At 42.0% G+C, this 20628-nt stretch overlaps 1 protein-coding gene across 3 annotated transcripts in view; it reads right to left on the minus strand.

Annotated features, from left to right (window-relative positions):
* Positions 1 to 20538, minus strand: part of FGD5 (FYVE, RhoGEF and PH domain containing 5) — an 88102-nt gene extending 67564 nt beyond the window's left edge. For all 3 annotated transcript variants that reach the window (XM_027640226.1, XM_027640227.1, XM_027640225.1), the window contains exons 1-2: positions 20426 to 20538; positions 9943 to 12883 (exon numbers count right to left, since the gene is read on the minus strand). In XM_027640226.1, coding sequence (XP_027496027.1) covers positions 9943 to 12883; positions 20426 to 20438 — 2954 coding nt within the window. In that variant the 5' untranslated portion in view covers positions 20439 to 20538. The remainder of the gene's footprint in view (positions 1 to 9942; positions 12884 to 20425) is intronic.
* Between the last annotated feature and the right edge of the window lie 90 nt (positions 20539 to 20628).

The following is a 20628-nucleotide window of genomic DNA, read 5'->3' on the forward strand; positions in this document are numbered from 1 at the left end:
CTGGTAAATCAGACAGAGCACCAAAAGGTGTTCTCTGATGACAGGTCTACATCTGCTTGCTCTACACCTTTGACAGACAGCATCTAATTAATCCAGCCAATTACTCAAGTGAAGGGGTCCTTTTATAAGCTCTTTAAGAGGGTTCTTAGCAAAACAGACAGTGCCTCTTAAAGGTGTTCTTCCATCCATTAACTCTAGTCAATTAAGATAAAATTAATTGTTCCATGCCACTGAACACCAAATCTTTAAGGCAGTTTTTACATTAACCCTCCCTTTGGGTCCTGTAAAAGAAGAATTCTTCTAGGATAATTAAAAATGTGCTGTACATTGTAAATCACTTTGCTGAGTGGCATATCAAACCATAAACTATGAGATTAGCTTTGTATTTAAAATGCAATAGCATTCTGTTGCTTTTGTTACAAATCTAATCTAGAGATATACCCCATGTCATTGAGCAGTGGATTCTGGAAAGGCTGCAGAATTCTAATGTGCAATCTCTCATTCAATAAATCTTCTCAGTAAGGCTCGGGGTGGGGGTGGGAGAGGAAAAAGGCGTGCAAAGAACACTCATCGACAGTAAAAGGCCTGACCATTTCAAACAGGCTGCATCTTGCCAATGTGCAATCTCATCACCCTGTCTGCAGCATATGCTTTTTTTTCTGCATGGTACTAGGAATGCTTAAATCACACCAATATCACTTCTATGCCCTATAAACATCATCCAGGGCAAATCTGCAATACACAGCAGACTCTCTCCTCTTGTGTAACCCCACTAAAATGTATTTCTGAAGTCTACCCAGGTATATGAGCCTTCGGGACATGAAGATAGCCATGTCCTTCTCTGCACTGTAATTTGATCAGAAAAGTAGCCATCAGAATGGAGTCGAGCTGCTAATAAAGCCAACATCTGCTGAGGTCTTGGGACAGTTTCCTGGGAGGTATATGGGACTGTGATTCCTCATAAACAAAGCCAGGGTTAGATCCAACATGTTGTGTCTGAAGAGTGGCAGCCCTCTGAGGCTGTGCTGGGACACAGCTGCTGTGTGTGCAGGATGGTGAGGTGCAATACAAAGCTGCACTGGGGGAGCACATTGACTTCCTCACTACCTACACTGTCTCCCCACACCTGCCTCCCCAGCAGGAACCAGGACAGACAGCTCCATGGATATGAGGGAACAGGAAAGCGGTCATGGAGCTGCTGTAAGATTGATACCTGAATGTGGGCAATGTATTAAAATCTCTCCTTCTTTGGTATTAATATGATATTCCTGATACTGTTAAGAGGCACTTCTTAAAGGTGCTTGTTAGAAAAACTCTGCCATCCAAGAGCATTTAATAGCTGTCTTTCCATCTCTAATGCCTGACAATGCAAGGTGAAGCACTGCCCAGCCCCGAGCAGCAAGGGCTCCCACAGACTGCTCCCTGTCTCTGAGCAGCTGGAAGTCCTGCATTAACCACTATCACCTTCTTACTCCCTGTGGCAATTCAGACAGTACTCAAGTAAACAGAAACAAAGACACAACTCATGACAGAGCTGGCTGTGGCTGTTGTCAAGAATTTCAGTAGGTTATGAACAGCTCTAAGTCAGGATATAGTACTGGGATCCTTTACTCTCCAAGAATTTACAAAACTTTCTTTCAGGTTTATGCTACAAAATGCAGTAATAGGTAAAAGCTGATGACATATTATTTTCCATCATGTTCACCAGATCACAAGTGAGAATGCCTCTTTCCCTTGTGTCTAAGCTCAGTCCCTGATCCTCCTTCCCTCTGTTACAGCATTTTTATGGGACTTTCTTCCATCTACGAGATCTAGAGCGCAGCACATGTTCCACGTCTACCTAAACTATGTATAGATTTATATATGTGTAATTGCTTTTTAAAAAAACTGTTCCTTTAAAAACCTCTCACAATGCTTATGCTAACCATATTTCTCCTACACTTAATGACTGTCAGCAAAATTCCATACAACTGACCCATACAGGTCTCTAAGGGACCTGAGCCCTATTAGTAGACCTCTTCTGTGCTACCTCCATAATTAACATTAACATATCACCAGCCCTGGGAAGTGCTTGACCTAAAAAACAAAATTCTGTCTCTTGTAAAGCTTCTCATCAATGCTATGGGTGTATGCTAGCTTAGCCTAGGCAGAGAGCAGGGATTTAAGGGGCAGAGAGAACTATGAACTGAGTGGAATCGACATCTAGGATTTGTTTTTCTGATAAAGCAAAAACAGAAAAAGATGGGCACATCTTTCCCAGAGTGACTACCTAAAACCTAGGCTGAATCTGTAGGTCAAGGCCTAACCTTCCTTCCAAATCCAGATGCCTTGAGAGCCTGCTTTGCCTAGGTTTGTCTCCAGGTCTAGTCTAGATATAACTTGCTTCTACTACAAATGGAGGATAATGTCAGCAACATTGCTATTATCATACACAGCAGTGAGCCAAAAGACAGCGTGAACTGTGCTGAACACAGGTATCTTTTTTGGATATCCTCTGACAGCCATGCCTGTACCGAGCAGCTCTAGCTGAGACAAGCAGAAAAACAACAAAGTATGAGTTGATTTTATCTTCTTGAGAAAATTCTTGAGTTTTACCCTAAAGAAGAAAGTATGGTTATTGGACTGCTCATTTGGATGAGAATAGTCTTGATATGGGCACCATATGGGCCAGTGCATTACAGATCAAAACCTGCTTTTCAGCTAACAAATTCTGTGTCTTTCATCTGCCCCTGTCTCCTAGAAAATGTCAGAAACACCTGGAAATTTGGTGCTGCTTCTCCTTTCACAAGTATTCCTTGTGTATATGAGGCTCTTTTGATTATCTCTGGACTATTTTCCCCTCATTTACTCTCTGTCGAGGCAGAAACAACTATAGCCCTATGGTTTTCTTAGGGCCACAGTTCAACTGAATTAATTATCACTGAAGGGGCAGGTTGCACCTGTTTAAAAAAAAATCTGGTGCTTTAGCTGTACCTGTTGTTTTTGCTGTGTTATTTATCCAAGGAGTGAAAGACTTCAGGAGTTTCTAGTGGCCATTCTCTGTGCTTATATGATGCAATACCACAGCTGTATTTCTCAGAGCTGACAAAAATGTTGACATTGCTGTTAGGATTCTCCTGCCAGCTGCATGCCAACACACTTCAGATGCTAAAGCACTGTCATACCTACTTGTGCTACTTTCTTAGACGTTACCAAGGAGCTCTAATCTTTTTCTGATCAGCAGTTATGTTCCTTGCCAAAATGATGATTCCTGCTTGGACCCGCTCTACCAGCAACTTTGCCTCCATAGAGAGCCTGGGCACTGTAGAACTGCTGCAGGGATCAGGCATCAGGAAGCAACAAGCCCTACACAGACAACACGTGACAGCCTCAGAGTGCTCCTGGGGAACTTCTGATTTGCAACAGAGATGATATATGGGATCAGTAAATGCACAGATTTAAGGACCACTCCTTCTCTGGGGCTGTGAGTTCAGTGAAAACAGTGACACTGACGTGCAGCTACAATTGCTGTCTTGGAAAGGCTTTATGTTCCCTTTCCCCAGTGACCTCCCCAAAAGCTCAGCTGTCTGCTGAGATCTGCAGCATTAATAACCCCAGAATGGCACAGAAAACACAGCCTGCAGCAAGAATTACTTGGGAAAGCAGCACGGGTAACTGAAAAGAACGCATCTACCTGCTTTCTCACTGAAGACACTGGAAAGTTCTTATTGGTCAATGACCTTTGGTCCAATCACTCTATTCTTGCCCTTTGCCTTAACTTAAATCAGGTCTCAAACTGGAACTTCCCTTCCAAATGCAATGTAAACCCCAACAGAGTAAGGGGAAGATGTTTTTGCATTTGGCAAAATGCATTCACTGAAACCTGTCAAAGAGGTTGATTTGTGCTCCAGGGAGTCGCACACAATGTTCCTGATCAAACCATAGGTAAAATCTCCACTCCAGCATCAGCTCCACTCTGACTGTCTAAAATTGAAGGGTCTGTGGAAGAATGAGCAGCTGGAGGGCCAAGCTCAGCTACTCCTAACTGCACTTAATATAGCAGGGAATTAGCATCTCCACGTGTTAGTGACGGTAACCTTTCAAACAGACCATGTTTTGCATTGAAGGACTTTTGACACCTACACAGTTCAGTCATAGACACTGAACAGCATGAGGTATACGATTAATTCTCAGACTGTGTCCTCCTGTACTCTATGCACTTTCTCACCCATTTTTTTATGTGAGCTTTTACAAACACGCCCATCTGTGACTACAGCACGTGTGGCCAGTGATCACTAGAGGAGAGAAAGTTTGGCCTACTTACCCTCTTATTAAAGGGTGCAAGTTTTTCAAGGAAAATAATGGTAATGAAAAAAAGTAGTTTCTGCTTACAAGCAATAGAGCTCCTCAGGGTCAGACTCTAATCTCAACCATCTTCTGTAAGATCTTTTGAAGTTTTTGTTGATTGTCTGATGAATATTTGAATGTAAGGGATCTCTAACCAACTGGAAAGGGACTTCCTAAACCCTTCTAATATCCTTTACAGAAACATTTCCAGCTCTCTCATACTCTTCAAATGAGTTTGTGTGAATTTAAGTATTAGTAAAACAGACTACCGTTTTAGAAACAGTTCTGGTTTCTCTTCTAATAGGAGAACAGAGGGAAAATAGAGTTGGTTTGTGAATCACATTTATAGCTACATTTTCTTGAATGACAGATTGAATATGTGAGCCACAACCTTACAAAATACTTATCTACAGAATTTTTGGCAATGAGGAAAGTATACAAAGGCTATGATCTATGGCCACTCTTACAGGCCTCAGTTATATCATGCTTGGGTAACTCGGTGCTGTGGGTATTATCTGACCTACTTTATAAGTTAAATTGTTTCAAATGTCTTTGCTAATTGAAAGAAAAAGAAAATGGAGGAGAGTAGGGAGAAGATATTGATGAAGAAAATCTCATTTATTCAGCCAATTAAAAGAAATGAAGAGGTGGCATCTTTAGCTTCCCCCGCACTGTAATGAATGCAGTTGCGTGCAGGTTTAATTCAGCTCACTCTGCTGAACTTCCCAGAACAGTCCTGAGCATTTTCTTCTGCCTTTGTATACATCAGATGGTCAAGAGCCTCTCTGCTCTGAGATTAAGTGACAGCCTTGTAGGTTAATTAGCACCCTAGTGCAGCAAGTACTTGTCCGATTTTTAAACATATTAGAAATACAGAGTGGAGCTGAATTCTGCATCTGCCTTTGATAAACAGCTAGTGGATTCTTTCAGTAATTGACACACTGCCTCTTTGACAAACCTGGCAATATTGCTGGGTTTTCTAAGAACCTTCTTTTTATTTGTAAACTTACTGATTTTTTATGTGAATTTCTGTGAATTTCCTTGAGGTTATATAAATTTCATTGATTCACAATTACAACAAAATAAATATAATTTTCATGTGTATTTGTTTTACTGTGATAAATATGACAGCGGTGAGTGTCCTTTCTTGGTCACTGCTATTTTCATGTATAAGCTATTTATACTGAAGCTTCCATTACTTAATTATCTCTAGACTTTCACCGTCTCCTTCACACACTGTGCTTAGTACCACATTGTGCCTCTCTAAGAGTTGGTGATTTAATCTTATGTAGCATTCGTGTTTCTCATTTGAAGGAGGAGAAAGAGCGAGGAATATGACATCTTGATTTCACTGGTTAAAAACGTGCTATTTGGAGGAAAGTCACTCTAATGGTTTAAATTTCACCTTAAGGACATATGAATGTCTAAGTAGCGTGCTATTCAGACCATTTATAGACAGAGAAATCATGTTTTAAGATGTCTATTATGCTCAGCTTTTATTAGGCTGTTTTTTGTGTGTCCTACAGAAGGGTAGGGAACAGGCAGTCATACAGACTGTCCCAGGCTGCTCATCAGTGACTGATGACCTGCAGGGAGCAGAGAAGATATAACCACTTTAAATGCCATAATTTGAACAGAGGTTGATAAATCCAGTGGTGACGCAAGGGGACAGCTTGCTTCATTGTAGGGGGAACAAACTGCTCATCCACTGGATTTTTCTCCTTTTACAGGAGGGAGATTTGCATCCCCTATGACCCACCAACCACACACAGCAGTTCTCCCTCTGTCTAATATGATCAGCTTTCTTGATAATACTAAGGCCGAGAAGCATCAGATAGATGACATATATCTTGAAAAGCTGTGGAAAGTTGGGAGTCTTGGGAGTAATTTACAGGCACGAGACTGCAATTCTAGAGACCTATTAGATACTACATAAGCCTTGGTGTAATTGCACAGAGCACTGGAATCCTCACACTGGCCCCGAACAATTCACTTGCGAGTCAAAGTCTGAGCAAGTCCTGCTGCTGGTGAAGTACAATGATCAGACCAAAGGTCTTCTAGTATGTATCAGTGACCATTTTATGTAGAAGGATATAGGAAGGTACAGGTAACAGCAACATGGGCTTTTGCCTTATTTTTTATGAATACTCAACATCACCGTGGGATTAGCTGTGGACCTGCAGGAATACTCCTTTTATTCCTCTCTTCTACCTATCTTCTTTCTTCTCTGGATTTTGAGCATCTTAGCAGAAAGAAGGATTGAGACTTAGCAAACCTGCTAAATCCAAATAATGGACTGTAAGTAGAAAGCAAAAAGGTGGAATGAAATTCTGAAAATGCCCAACTGATGCCACCTTCCTAACCTTATCTAAACAGTGATGAAAGACTCTCCTCGTCTCTCCTAGACTATGAAATGAGTGTTTGAGGTATCTCTTTCCCATCACTCATGTTTATCACGCTGCCATATACACAGGTGATGCTTTGAAGGTCAAGCTACGTTAGTGAAGCTATTCTCTAAGACATAAGCAAAATACTTTAACTGACTTTCATCTGATGAAAAGTCTAGCCAGTAACTGTGGTGAAATTGCTCTGAGCTGTTGAGGGTCAAAGCAATGCTGTAAATTACAGTGTACTGTCTCAGAGGTGGGGCACAACTATCTTTTCTTTCAGGCTGAACAATTGGTTTGTATTGCTTTGCACTTTGTAGTGCCAATCTTCAGAGAAAAGGAGTTAGAAAGTGGTTTTTCAAAAACCAGTGAATCACAGAATTTTTAGGGTTGGAAGGGACCTCTGAAGATCATCTAGTCCAACCCTCCCCCTGCCAAGGCAGGGTCACCTAGAGCAGGTTACACAGGAAGATGAAAATCGAGTCTGATTCAGGCTATGTAGACTGGGGAAATATCAGGAGAATTTTGTCCAATTCCATGTAAGATGCATTATTTCAATACTGTACAGAAGGCTAATGATGATCTATATTATTAGACACCTGAATTAGAGTTTAATTATTAATACCCGATAACTAGATTTTGGGGATATACAATTACTGCTCTTCAGGGGCAGTATTCCCAGTTCTATTCTGGCAATAGTAATTCTAAGTTAAGATTTATTTCCAGAACACCTTCCTTATTGGACATTTTCTATAAACTTGATCGCTTCTAATTAGAAATTATTGGTTTGAATCTACTACACATAGTCTTTCCTTTCAAGCAAGAAAATTAAACCGTGAATCTTCTCATCTGACAGCCCCCCCCCCCCCGCTTTTCCCCAGTCACACACAGTAGTGAAGGTTCCTGGATTATTATAATCTTTTATAACACTCTCACATTCTGTTCTCTGAAGTGTAATAAAAGACTTGTACTTGGCCATTCATCAAAAATATAGCACTTCTGTAAAGTATCAGCAGATGCTAAATACAAGTGCTCTGCAGGTGAATGCACCAAAGAGAAGTTCACGAGCTCAAGTCCCATGTATTGCAAGGGTTTAATCCAACACATTTGTACTCTCAAATGGTTGAAATAAGCCTCCGGATATGAGCAGACTGGAGTTCAAAGTCATTTTTATCTTTGTGTGGTTGTGGTAGAGCCATGTTTGATAGGTATTCCTAACAGAAATCTTAAACCCATGGTGAGGTATTTCAGGAAGAACTGCTTTAGCAGGAAGTAAAACATGATGTCCATACATCATGTATGCATGTCTAACTAGGTGCATGTGCTTGTATGATTTGTGTTGCTTTACATTTAGACTACATGCTGTTTCTTCAAGTATATTACACCACTGGATGTGTATTAGCCATTTACATTTCATCAAAACTTTTCTGGCATGTCTTTGTCCAAAACATGCTGACAAATACAGTAAATAAGAGCTATCACAGCAGCAATTATGTCTGCCTGGTGCTCTTCCCCTCCACCCCGGTTATCTTGATAAAGGGGTTGTACAGGAGCCTAGCCTTCATTTCACCCCCAACAACCACAAAAACTGCATGCACAACTAGCAGCAGACTGAAGAATTATGTTCATGCCTTGACCTTGAGACTTCCTGAACCAGTTTGGATTGGCTCTCCCTTCGAAACTACAGGCTTCCACAGGAAGTTCATAAATGGGCCCAAGTCACAGCAATTGACGTAGTTCTAATATTTTTAACTTGGTTCTTCAAGAACTGCCTAAAATGGGCGGTGTTTCATAGACACAAAGAACTGGCCAGCTTTTTCAGGAGCAAACGTCAGTGTGCTGGGTGCAATGCAAACCACTGAAAGCAAGTGAGTAATGCAGCTTCTGCTGAGCACAGCTCTGGGCATGTGGTGGTGCGTGTTGTGAAGCTGCATTGCACTCCGCCACGTCCCAGGGTCAGCATCACTGGGGCTCCCAGGCAGCCAGCATCTCCAAAGAGCTAAACCACAGGCCTGTGTCCAACACTCCGCAGTTTCAGGTGCAACTGGATCCACAGCTCAAGCCTTGATGCAATCTCTTTTCCCATGTCTACTCACCATCCCACACCATTCTTATCTTAGAAATGGTTTGCAAGACTCATTCACAAATGTTAAAGAAAAGTCCTTTTACTCCCCGAGTTTGAAATACCCTAAGAGGGGTGTGTGAAATGCCCATGGTTTGTTCCATTCACAACGACAATGTAGACAACCAGAAAAAATAACCGTTGCAAAGAAACACAAGTATTAAATCTTTGGGAGAACAATGGATGGAAATGGACATGAAAACCTTGCTTTAATATTTTTATGTTTTTCACACAGCTCTAGTAAAATGCATTAAAGACATTCCTTTTCATTCGTTGGCTTTGCACCTTGTTTTTCTTATTACCTGTTGAACATGAACTTAACAAAAATCACTCTTCTTATTTACATCTCTGCATTCCACTGATTGAATGCTATAATCTAACAACAGATTCAAATTCAAAGGTGTTGAGTGTATGTAAATATGAAAAAAAAAACTGTGTTTGCAAATAACCTAATGGAATGGGGTGAAACATTGTTATTAATGTAAGCAGTGCATATGATTTCAGACAGCACTGTTTAATTCATTTATAAATCAACAGCTCTGTCAAAGGGCCATGACAGCCTTTAAAGCGACTTCTAAAATGAATTGTCTTGTCTGATTAGTTCATGATTTGGGATTTTCTGGTCTATACTTAACTGATGTACTTTGAAACATATATTATGTACATATTGTTGTTTTGAGAAATTGACAGGAATGAAAAAATGAAGTAGGACCCCTTCCAGCAATCAGGCTCTCCTTTCATTCAGGCAAGAAGTCAGAAACCTTTCTTACTGAAGAACAAGGCAAGCTCTCTCTGCTCCCCCCTCCCACCCACAAAAATTAGATCAACTGGATAAACCAAATATTTTTGAATGCTCTTTGGTTTCTGTCTGCAAATCATAGGACCCAGATCCGGTATTCATTTACAAGGTAAAGAGTTAATTTGGTGTCTTTTTTTTTTTTCCACTGATAAAGGCTTATCTTGTATTCTTCCAATCTTTCCTGTAAGCCTTTCCTGAGAGGAGGTATAAGTAAACCAACATGGAGGATCTGCCTACTATACCTAGCAGGGGAGGCCTTGCCTTTTGACCAAGGCTAGCAGGTCTTACATAATAATTTATTACAGTACCTTTCTGTTTCCTGGTCTGTGGTTTGCTGCTTGTTCTCAAAGCCAGTGAAGCTGCTCATATCCACATAGCCGTCATTCTCATTAGCAGCAGATAATGCCCTGCTCGGATCTTCAAAAAACTCAGTGAAGGTTCCTGCTCTGGTGGATCTTCGAGGAGGAATTTGTATGTTTTCATAGTCAGAGCTCATAGCAGGAATGTTCTCATAGTCAGACGTGTCAGCATTGGGAAAAGAAATAGACCTAGGTTTCGTTAATGGGAGTGGCATGAAAGGAGGTCTGGACCGGTCCTCAAAGGACTCCACCCTTGACACACTCCTGCTGAAGGACTTGGGTGTTCCTTTTCTTTTACCATCCTTATAGAAGAGAACAGCAGAGGGAGACTCAGATGCACGGAGCTTCCCCACATGTGATTTTAGTTGAGGGGAGCTACTGAGGCTCCTCCTGTCTAGCTCCATCAGCCTTGGAGGCCCGTGATAGCTGGACTCTGATGAGGACCTCGAAGAAGAAACATTAACATCTACATGGACTTTATTTTCAGTTTTCTTTTTGAATTTTAGAGTGAGGAACCTCTTAAAAGAAGATTTCTTCTTCTTGGAATACTTATCAGGTGAGTCACTTTCTATCAAAAGTGAAGGGGAACTTTTAGTTATTGGCTTTTTGGTGATGTAGGCAAGTTCAAAAGGAGGTGGTATATCAACAACTGAGGATGGCGTAGATATGCTACATGATGAAAGATGATTTCGCTGAGAAAAACTACCTGAGGAACCATTGACACAAGGCAAAGACAAGTTATCTTCTGTCCTTTTTATTCTAACATCACCCAGTATGCAGCCATCACTTTCTCTGTAAACAGCAATAGGCATCTCTCTCCCTTCAACAGAATAAGATCGAGGATATAAAATGAAACGTCTTGACTTCGTTGGTAATGCCCTGTTGGCTTCCATTGATTTTCCTTCCAGTGAAAATAAATTAGTGCTCAAATCTTCTGTCCCAGAGCCATTGCGGGAAGATGGTAAATCAGTTTCAGGTCCAGTTTCTTCCGGAACAGTTTCTGGGACGTAGCCTGGCATTTTCCCAGATAGCGAGCGTGTTCTAGTGACAATGCTTTTACGATCAGTGGGAAGCAAGTTGTTTTCACCATCCATGCCTAATTCATCCTTTTTACTGTGATCAGCTCCTAAATCAGTCTGCACACCATAAGCGATTTTATTTTCTGCAGGAAGCACATAAGGATCATCTAGGGAATCACCGCTAGTTTCTCTTTCCTCTGACTCTTCAGGCACAATGACCACTTTAGGGACTGCTAGATTTTCATGCAAAACATGTTTGGTCCCACATTCTACATTAATTTTGCCATGCTTACAGAAGTCTAACTCTTCCTCAAGTGGGACCTTTTGAGGTGAACTTGGGACACTTTTGCTGAAGCTGTTTGCTTCTACCTCGTTGTCTTCAAGTTGCAGTTCATCTGACTTAGATGACATAGTACTTTCACTATGATCTTCAACAGTCACATTTTCCAGCTCTGGCTCCATCCCTGGACTACAAGGTAGGGTATCAGAGATGACACCATCTTCATGCAGAGAGGTCCATTCTGATTGAAGATGCTCATCTGAATGTTCCATGTGTATTTCCTCACCACATTCATTCTCACAAGGTGCAATTTGACAGCCATCATCCATATTCTCTGCATTCACAGTTTCTTCTTCCCCTTTCCCAGAGTCTTTGCTTTCTTCACAGGCTACCTCTGATGTCTTCTCACCTCTCCTCTCAGTGATCTGGCAACCATTGCCAGTGTTTCCTGTGGGTGTACTATTGTGCTCATCTGGTTCTGCTTCCTCCTCTTCAGCTGCTGCTTGATGGTTGAACTCTCCTAAACCATTTAGGGCACTGGGTTCGTCTTCACACAGTTCTAAGCCAGGAGCTGTTTCTTCATCAGCCTCATCAGGCAGCCTGTCAGGGCTTGCACAGTCATAATTTTCTAATTCCCCTTCCGCATTCAAATCAAGCTCTGCATGTGCACTGTGGTCATCATCATGTGCTAGACACCCATCTGCTTTTTCTAAAACCTCAGGCAGTTCCTCCTTCTCCTGCCCTGCCTTCTCACTATGTGGGATTGATTCATCTGCAGGCAGTGGAATTATAATGGTATTTTTACAGGTATCACCCATTAGTTCCTGATCTCTATTGAAAATGTTATCAGTTTCAGTCTTACAATCACTATTGTTCTTGACCAGTTTCAGGTTGTAAGAAGTTTCCCGCTTGTTTTTTGTTTCAATACAATCACCTACAACATCCCCATCCTCATCTACATTCCTGGAAGCATCATTATCCCTATCTGGGGCATCCGAGGACTCCTCACAAAGTGCTTTGGACTGGTCACAGTCTCTGGTTGACTCTTCATAGTCTGGTTCCATTGGTTCAGCAATGTCTGAAGAGTTATGGTGCTCATCTTTGATGACTTCTCGATTACTGGTATTCTCCTCATTAGCAAGGCTATCCTCTTCCTTCTCTACCTCTTCTGGAGTTTCTGAGACTTCATCTTCCGCAGAGGAATCTAGGTTCCTGTCATACTCATGTTCCAAATTATTACAGTCTTTGCTGGTCAGCCGAGCTTCAGGAACTACAATGTATTCATTATCTGCCTCAGATTCTAGGCAATCAGCACTGCACTGGTTTCCTTCATACAGCTCTCCATCAAGACATATCAGTCTCCCATTTGGACATTTATTTAAGTTGTTGTTGGTAGAAACACTGGATTTGCCCTCAGTGTCAGTTGAGAATTTTGGCTTGGGAGCAATAGGTGGTTTGGGACCCCTAGACACAGAGTTCGGGTTATGAAGAATATCAGCCCTAGGCAGTGAAGGAGAAAATTTGGAGACAGCTACTGGAGAAAGATGACCAATAATCTTTGGTTTCGGTGCTAGTGGTGGTTTTGTGATTTCTGGAGAAAAGAGAAAAAAGTCATGTTAGTCATGTTGATTTTTATTAAAGCCAGCAGAATATATCCTGCAGTAGACTTTATCTATAATCAGTGACTTGTAATGCAGAAGAAGTCCAGCCAATAATACAGGCTCAGCTCTGAAAAGAGAACTGAAGGAGCAAAGCATGTGAAGTGTCCTTCCACGCAGTACTGTAGCTATAGTCCAAGGAGCACAGTTTAAGGCCAAAACTGAACTGATCTAGATGCAGCCCTAGCACACTTGGGGAGAGAAAGATGTGCAGCTGCAGAACCAAGGATGTATCAAACACAGGTGTCCACAGATAGGTAACACCTCCCACACTCAGAAGCGCTAATATTAGAGACATTCTGGTTCTGCCACAGAAATGTTTGACCTATGATTAAATATGAACACTTTGATTCAATGATGCTGAACTGTTTCACTGCAATGAAAGAAATGCCTTTCAGCCACAGTAGCTGTTCATATAATTCAGCATAAACACTTTTTAGCAATGATTTCAACAGGCAGTTTGCAGAATTTCAGCACTGAACAAAATTAGTTCTACCAACAGATCAAGGCTTAATTCAACCCAACCAAACTGAACTCTTGGTGGCCAGACACAGAGTCTTCCCACCTGCCATTACCATGGTAACAAAATACAGAGTTACGTTTTGTTTATCGAACAACATAATGATAAGGGATAAGGTCGTTTGCTAAAAGCTTGACTAATACTTTACACTGATTATGCTGATGAGCTATAATGCACTGTATGAAATACTTCAACCCAAAACATAAAGAGAGTTACTGGCTTAAACTCAAGTTCAGTTTTCAACATACAGCTTTTTCAGCCCTTTACTCAAAAGATCCTCCATCCTCCTGTAAATCCAGGACCCCTTGCAGGTATAGTCTTCTCTAAACATCAAAATATACTTTAAAAAGTAAATTATCTTGCAAACTAAGGCCAGCCTTGTACTTGTAGTGCTAGTGCTGACACACGTGTAGGGGAAATCAAGCAGACTGACAAGCTAGATTGAAGCTAGGTGAATTAAGTCATGTATGGCCATTTTACTCACACTACAGTTTGCATGCCACAGCCATTCAGCTGTCTTGGTCCTGAAATTAATATTCTTCAGAAACTAAATGAAATGCTGAAAGACTGCATAAATAGGTAACAATAGGGATCCTCCCTTGTGAGATTTTAGATGGGATGAAATATGTAAAGAAGCCAGCATACCAAATGGTTACAAATGGTAATAAATAGAGAGAAGTGGTTTCCTCCTACTGATGTTTCCTAGCCATCAATAGATAATTACATGGTTAATCAATCAGAAATCTCTAATTTTTTTTATGATTTTAATTTACACGTTGTAGTGGAAAACGGAGAGCTCTCCATCTTAAGGAAAAGCACAGGACAAACCATTTCACTACGAGAGAGACAGGAACAATTCTTCGTGCAAAATCTTTGTGCCTTACACACAGGAACGAAGGGAACAGCATCTCAGAAGACACAATTCTGGACATAGTTCCTATGTGAAATCCTATCATAAATCATGGTAAAAGTTTCAGGAACTGTTGCTACTGTGCTGTTGTATTTTGAGTATTTTGGAATGCAGACTTTTGATATGTGGAAGTGCAGACAGTTAGAACTGAGCTGTGCACCGTACTGAGAATAAGGGGATAATGAACGCAAACTGCTTAAAAATGATTCTCTGATTGTTCTGATATTTGGTGTCATGGTACTTTTCTTATTGTTACCTTAGTATAATTGCAGTAATTCATACTGAACTAATACTAGCATATATTTGCTTGATTAGACTCTGGGAGACATAAAAGGCTGTCTCTTCTGATATTCTTTAGCTTGCTGAAATTTCTTCCAGTAGTCAGAAAGAAGCTGACAATTTGGCACCCTGAGGTAGTCAGAAAACAGTCTTTCCAGAGCTATGAGACACTAGAGAGATTTCCTCTAAGTTAAAAACTGAACCAGTTATCTCGGCTTAGCCCAGAAAGAATGAAAAGCCTGTCCTAATGAGGGTCCTTATCGCACATACTGTTTAAGAATTACTCTGTATCTGGAGTTTTACACCAATCCAGCATCACGTGTGGGAGGCTTAAAACAACTTGTGGAAAAGAAGGGAGAGAGAACTGCGTATTCACCGGTCTGCAGTACTGTGGTGTTTCACAGTATCCACTGCTGCTTTGAGCCGCAGGGCATCTCTCTAGTCACGAATGGGTAACTCATCTTTCCCTCCACAGTATTTTGGAAACGTTACGTGCCAAACACTCCACAATTGCTGAAGTACCACCACTGCTTCTTTTGCAGGCAGCAGTTGAAGGCTGCAGAGTACTGAAAACTCTTGCCTGTTAAAAACAGGGCGGGAATAGAAGTGGGTTTAGTATCTTGTAAGCCTGGCTCCCCAGCCAGATCTACCTTTGCATTTTTAAATCAGCTACTGCAATGACTGAACATCCGAAACGAACCTTCTGGTAGTAAAATGCATGAAATTTTTATTAGGTAAAACTGAGTCTTTACACCTTTACCACCACAATAAGGCATTTTTACAACTAACTCCAAGGAAGAAACATCACTTTGGATATCCTATACCAGTTTCTGCAGTGCCTGGCCTTCTATGGAATGTCTATCCAAGAATGGGATATAAATATACCTACTCCATTCCTGAGATGTGACAAGGCTTGAACAGTCTCTACATTCTCATCCTTGTTCTTGTCAGACAGTACTGAAACAGTGAGTAACAAGGAAAAGACTGGACTACAGACAATGCCAGATCTCCCAAGCTTTGTCTTATAAACAAATTTGAAATAAAATAATGTCATGGACTCATGTCCTTTAAGTAAAATAACCATGCAGACATCCACTTAAAAGAACTATAGTTTAAACAGTTACCCACTTTCCCTCCAGTGATCATTTTCTACAGCAGAAGGAATCAAATAATCTTGAGTTTTTCCTTCTGCTACCTTCAGTAAGACTGCTGGTGGAAGAGAACTTATGGTAGTAGACCCTGTCTACAGTATAGTAATAGGCATTGTGATGTCCTACTCTTACCCACTTGTGCCAGCTACTGGTCACTACTGATTCCTTACAGAGTTTTTTTCCTAACTGCTCTGTCTGTTGGTCTTGCCTTTCATGAGGCTCCTTAAACAATTTTCTTTTTTCTTTGGTGGGGATGCGAGGGGGAAGCAGAGGGAGGAGTACAAGTGTTTGTTTAAAAACTAACCCAAACAAAAGAAAGCACAGCTTCTTGCCTTTTATCAGGACAATTTCATTCTGCTTCAATTTCTGCTTCCTTTGCTGTCTGAGCCACTTGAAAGGTTCTGGCTGTAACTTCTAAATGGACACAAAGCAACACTGCACCATAAGCAATGTGTATGTTCACAAGTAATTGTGCATGTTTATTTTAGGATGTGTTTTAGTTTGGAGGGAGACACACCCACCTTGTGCTTAAAAGGAAACTCTTGGGGAATACAAATTCCTTTAGCCTGCTCCTCCCCTTATTGTTTGATGCTTCCTTGTACTGACAAGGACCGCTTCCTCTCCTTACCCACCTTCCTTCAGGCAATCCTGCATGGTTCCATTCCTGCCACGGTCCATATGAAACTACATTACAGTACTCTCCTTCCGTCTGAGTTTCTAAGCAGCAAACAGTAGCCTAGCAGCTCTCCTGGAATAGCAATCAACCCATATAGCCTTCACTCTTCAAGTGTTCCTTTGAAACAATAAACATTGTGCAGTGGGCTATTGCCTGAAACACTGCAACTAAACACTTTCAAATGTTTTCCAGATTTAGGAATTAGCCTAGAATTTAATTAAGGCTTATAAGGGACCATACCTCCCAACATCACCACCAGGAACTAACTAAAGACTAAGGTTTCACCCTTGCAGGAATATTTGTAGACATGTCCCAGGGTCATGCTCTTTGCTAGTGGCTCAAGATACTTTGCAGATACTGGTTCCAGCCTTGGCTAGTGCTGCAATCCAGTTCAGGAGGGAGAATATCCAGACAAGGGTATCAGAAAGTCCTGTTCAGCTCTGATCAGGAGCTGTATAATTTCACATAGCTATATCAGAATTAGAGGAAATTCTGTACTTGTCTAATACATGGGTTTATCTTTTGACTATGGTGCTTCCTCCTTAGAGAAGAAATTGTTCTGAGAGAATGCTGGTACAGAGTTTCCTCTCAAAAGAATACCTGGAGCTTCACTGTAAGTGAAACAGGCAGCACATGAAGAGCTGGGTTTGGACCTGGCCAGAACTTGAGCACCAACCACTACGGTAATGCTGCCTGGAATGTAAGGCAAGCCGAGCACAGTCTCCTAAAACTCATTTTTTACATTTCCAGTACAGAAAGCTGTAGGTTCCAACATGTAATTAGAACTCTACCAGCTGTCCAAGTCAGACAATGAGGGTGTGTTCAAGCTGCATATGCAGATAAGCCAATTTAATGTCATTCTGAATTAAGTACCCAGCATAAACTTTAATATGTTGGAGATTAAACGGATGAGGTAGCATGATTTACAAGGAAAGTATAATCCCTATGAGGGGGTTCAACTCATAAAACATCAGTGCTGTCACTGAGGATACTCAGGATATACTGAGACGTCATTAATTGTGCAATATTTGCTGCAGAAGTAGTTCTCTTTGTTTTACAGCATGTAAATGCATCACTTATTTCACACTATTGGAGATAAGTCTGAAATGACAAAAATTACATAAGAAGTGAAAACAGTTGCATGAGAGTCACTTTAAACGGAAAGGGTATTCAGACTAGGATTTTCAAACGATTAGGAGTGCAAGTCTTCCTTTCAAACGGGACCTCAGTCCAGATTTAGGTATCAGCTCCTAGTTTGAATTGAACGGGTATTAGATACTCGAGTGTTTTCTGAAAACTGGGACTTTAGGCCATTGAAACCTGAGGTCCTGGTCAAAGCCAGCAGGTCTTTGGCTCCTAAATGCCTCATACTTATGAAAATGGTATTTCATCTTCTGCCTAAGTCTGATACTTTTGAAAAACATCTATCCTCACTTTTCAAGATATGTTCTTGTCATCAAAGGTACTCTGTATATAGCAAGAAGGGTCCACTAGTGTGACTGTGAAAAGCACGTGTACATAATGACTAAATAATCTTGGTTCTAAACTACTATTTCTTTTTAATGTAACTGTAAGTGATTGTGATGTTACCAATTTGGCTGTTGTGATTTTCACAACCGGAAATTAACACTGCAGCAGACAACTTATATTCATCTGCTGGTTTATATATTGTGTCCTAAGAGCCAAAGAAGACATTGGTTAAAATTCTTTGACAGGTACATATAGCATCTTTTCCTATATCACTTCCAATAGCAGCTGAAAGAATATACTGTCTGCTTATACCTCTGAACACTCTGGAGTCTTACATTTGTATGTTCTTCCTATGGGCAGCATCATTTCAGCACCTGGAAACAAACTGGTACTTAGAGGCTGGAAGGTCCTATATATGAGGCTGGTCTGGTCTCTTAGTCTCTTACCACAGATTTCCTGTGGCCTTGGATGGATTGCTTCATCTTTCTTTTCCTATCAGGTCTGCATCTCTGAGGATAATCCATATTTCCCTTTCTGTTTTCTGTCTGTCATTATTTTAACTTCTGTGGGATCATGACTGGTGTCTAAGCCTGCACATATGACTACTTACTGGTGCTATGTATTACTTACTGTAATACAAAGATAGGTAATTTTGGTCCCCAGGTTGTGCTGGTTATTAAATACCCCTCTCCTTCAGATTCAGTAGGAAGTTCTGCTTTGCACTGATGGGAGAGACATTCCTTGCATTGTGTGAACATACAAAACAAAGGCTGAGAAGGGATATGAGCACTCTATAAATACAACCTGGAGGTAAACACCAGAAGAGGAAAAGAACTATTTTTAAGCAAAAGGACAATGTAATCACAAGAATAATTGGTGTTGAACCTGGTCTGGTAACTAGAAGAACTAGCAATGGCAAGAGTTTCTCATTTTGGTGTGAGGAGTAGCAGGAGAGCTACCTGAAAAGTTTTGGGTTAATATAATTGGAGGAATTAATAAAACTAGTTAGTATGACCTTGTGTTCTGTAACAAGGCGTACTGCTTTTGGTAATGAAGGTAGTCCCATTTCATCCAACATTCTTGAAAATAAAAACTGCTAATAAGTCTTTACAAATACATCTGATATTTCTTACACTGCACTTCCACTGACAACAGGAGCAGATTAGATCTGGGTTTAAATAATGCAGAGACAAAGAAAGAGAGCTAGAAGCATCATGGCTAAAGCAATTTTTGTCTGGCTTACTTAATTTTCAAATGACTTGGTCTCCTGGGAGGTACAGAGTCCAGTCCAGACCAGGATCAGAAAACAGAATGCAAGTATCACCACATTGTAGAAAACTGTCTCACTCCCCACTCCAAGAGAAAAGACTTCAAAACTCAGAGGAGTGGTATGACACACTGATACAACGGCAGAGGGCTGGGTTTGACCCAAAAGAGCTTTTCCAATCCTATGTTCCTGTGCTTTGGCAAACAATGATTCACAATTTCCCAACACCTGACAGTTGCAGGGCAAGGTATCTAGCAGTGAAATCTCTGGGCTTCAGAATGTACCCGTGCAAGTGAGATGCCCAGATTCATGTTCTGGAACAAGGAAACAATGAAAAAATTTACAGCTACGACAAAGGGTCTATTGCTCTTCCTTTTCCATACTAGATGCAGAATTAAATTTTTCTAAATAACTCCAGAGCTAGCAATAATTGTTTCCTGGATTATGTTTTTCACACTCATGCCTGGACCCTGAAAATGCAAAAGTGTCGGTGAAAAGTTTAAAATTTGCCCCAGTTTTCTAGTGGCTTATTTGAACGTTTTAACTGTTGAATGTCTTGTTCCCTTCTCATCCTGTTTCTTTCACCTTCCCAGTTTACATCAAGGAAAAGTTCTGGGAAGTTAACAGAAGAAAGGAGGAAGGGTTTGGGTTTGCCTTGGAAAGAAAATTCTGCAAATAACATTACCTCCCCCAAACCCAGTCTATAGGAAAGAAAGTCACAGCAAAATCCCTAGGGACTTCGTGAAGGCTTAAGCGCGTCCGAGGGAGCAGTGGGCGCACAGCCCCGTTCCTCAGCGTCCGCAGCCCTCCCGCTCTGCCAGTCCGGTCATGCCCGGAACCCCTCGCCTCGCCCGCGCTTGCTGCTTGACCCCGTCCCGCCGGGACAAGTAATGGGGCACGCACAGCCCCAGGGAGCCAGCGAGCACCTGGCAGGTCGGGTGGAAACGGAGGGCCGAGGGTGCCCGGAGGAGACGTGCCAGCTCCGGCGGGACTGCCCGGGAGCTGCCGGCCCCGAAGGAGGGATGCCGGGACGGAGGGGATGCGAGCCCCGGAGCAGCAGCGCCCGGGCGGGCGGTGCCATCCCGGCGGCAGGGTGTACCAGCCCGAAGGAAGGAGGGTGCCGGTATCGGAGGAAGGAAGCCCGCCAGGCGTCTGCCGGCCTCGGGGAAAAGATGTCCGGAGGCGCGGGCCCGCGCACTTACCGGCGTTGTTCATCTTCCACCCCAACTTCGCTCGCCGGCTGCCCCGGGCGCTCAGCGCATGGTCCCGAGGGGCCGCCGCCCTCGCCCCTCGCGGGCGCGCCCGGCCCTCCAGCCCGTGCGGGGCACGGGAGCGCAGCGGGGCGGCGGACGCGGGCGGCGGTGCCGGCGGGGGCGGTCAGCGCCCATGTCGCTAAAGTTGAGAT

This window comes from Corapipo altera, unplaced genomic scaffold (genome assembly GCF_003945725.1).
Source record: "Corapipo altera isolate COAL_440 unplaced genomic scaffold, ASM394572v1 55, whole genome shotgun sequence".
NCBI lineage: Eukaryota > Metazoa > Chordata > Aves > Passeriformes > Pipridae > Corapipo > Corapipo altera.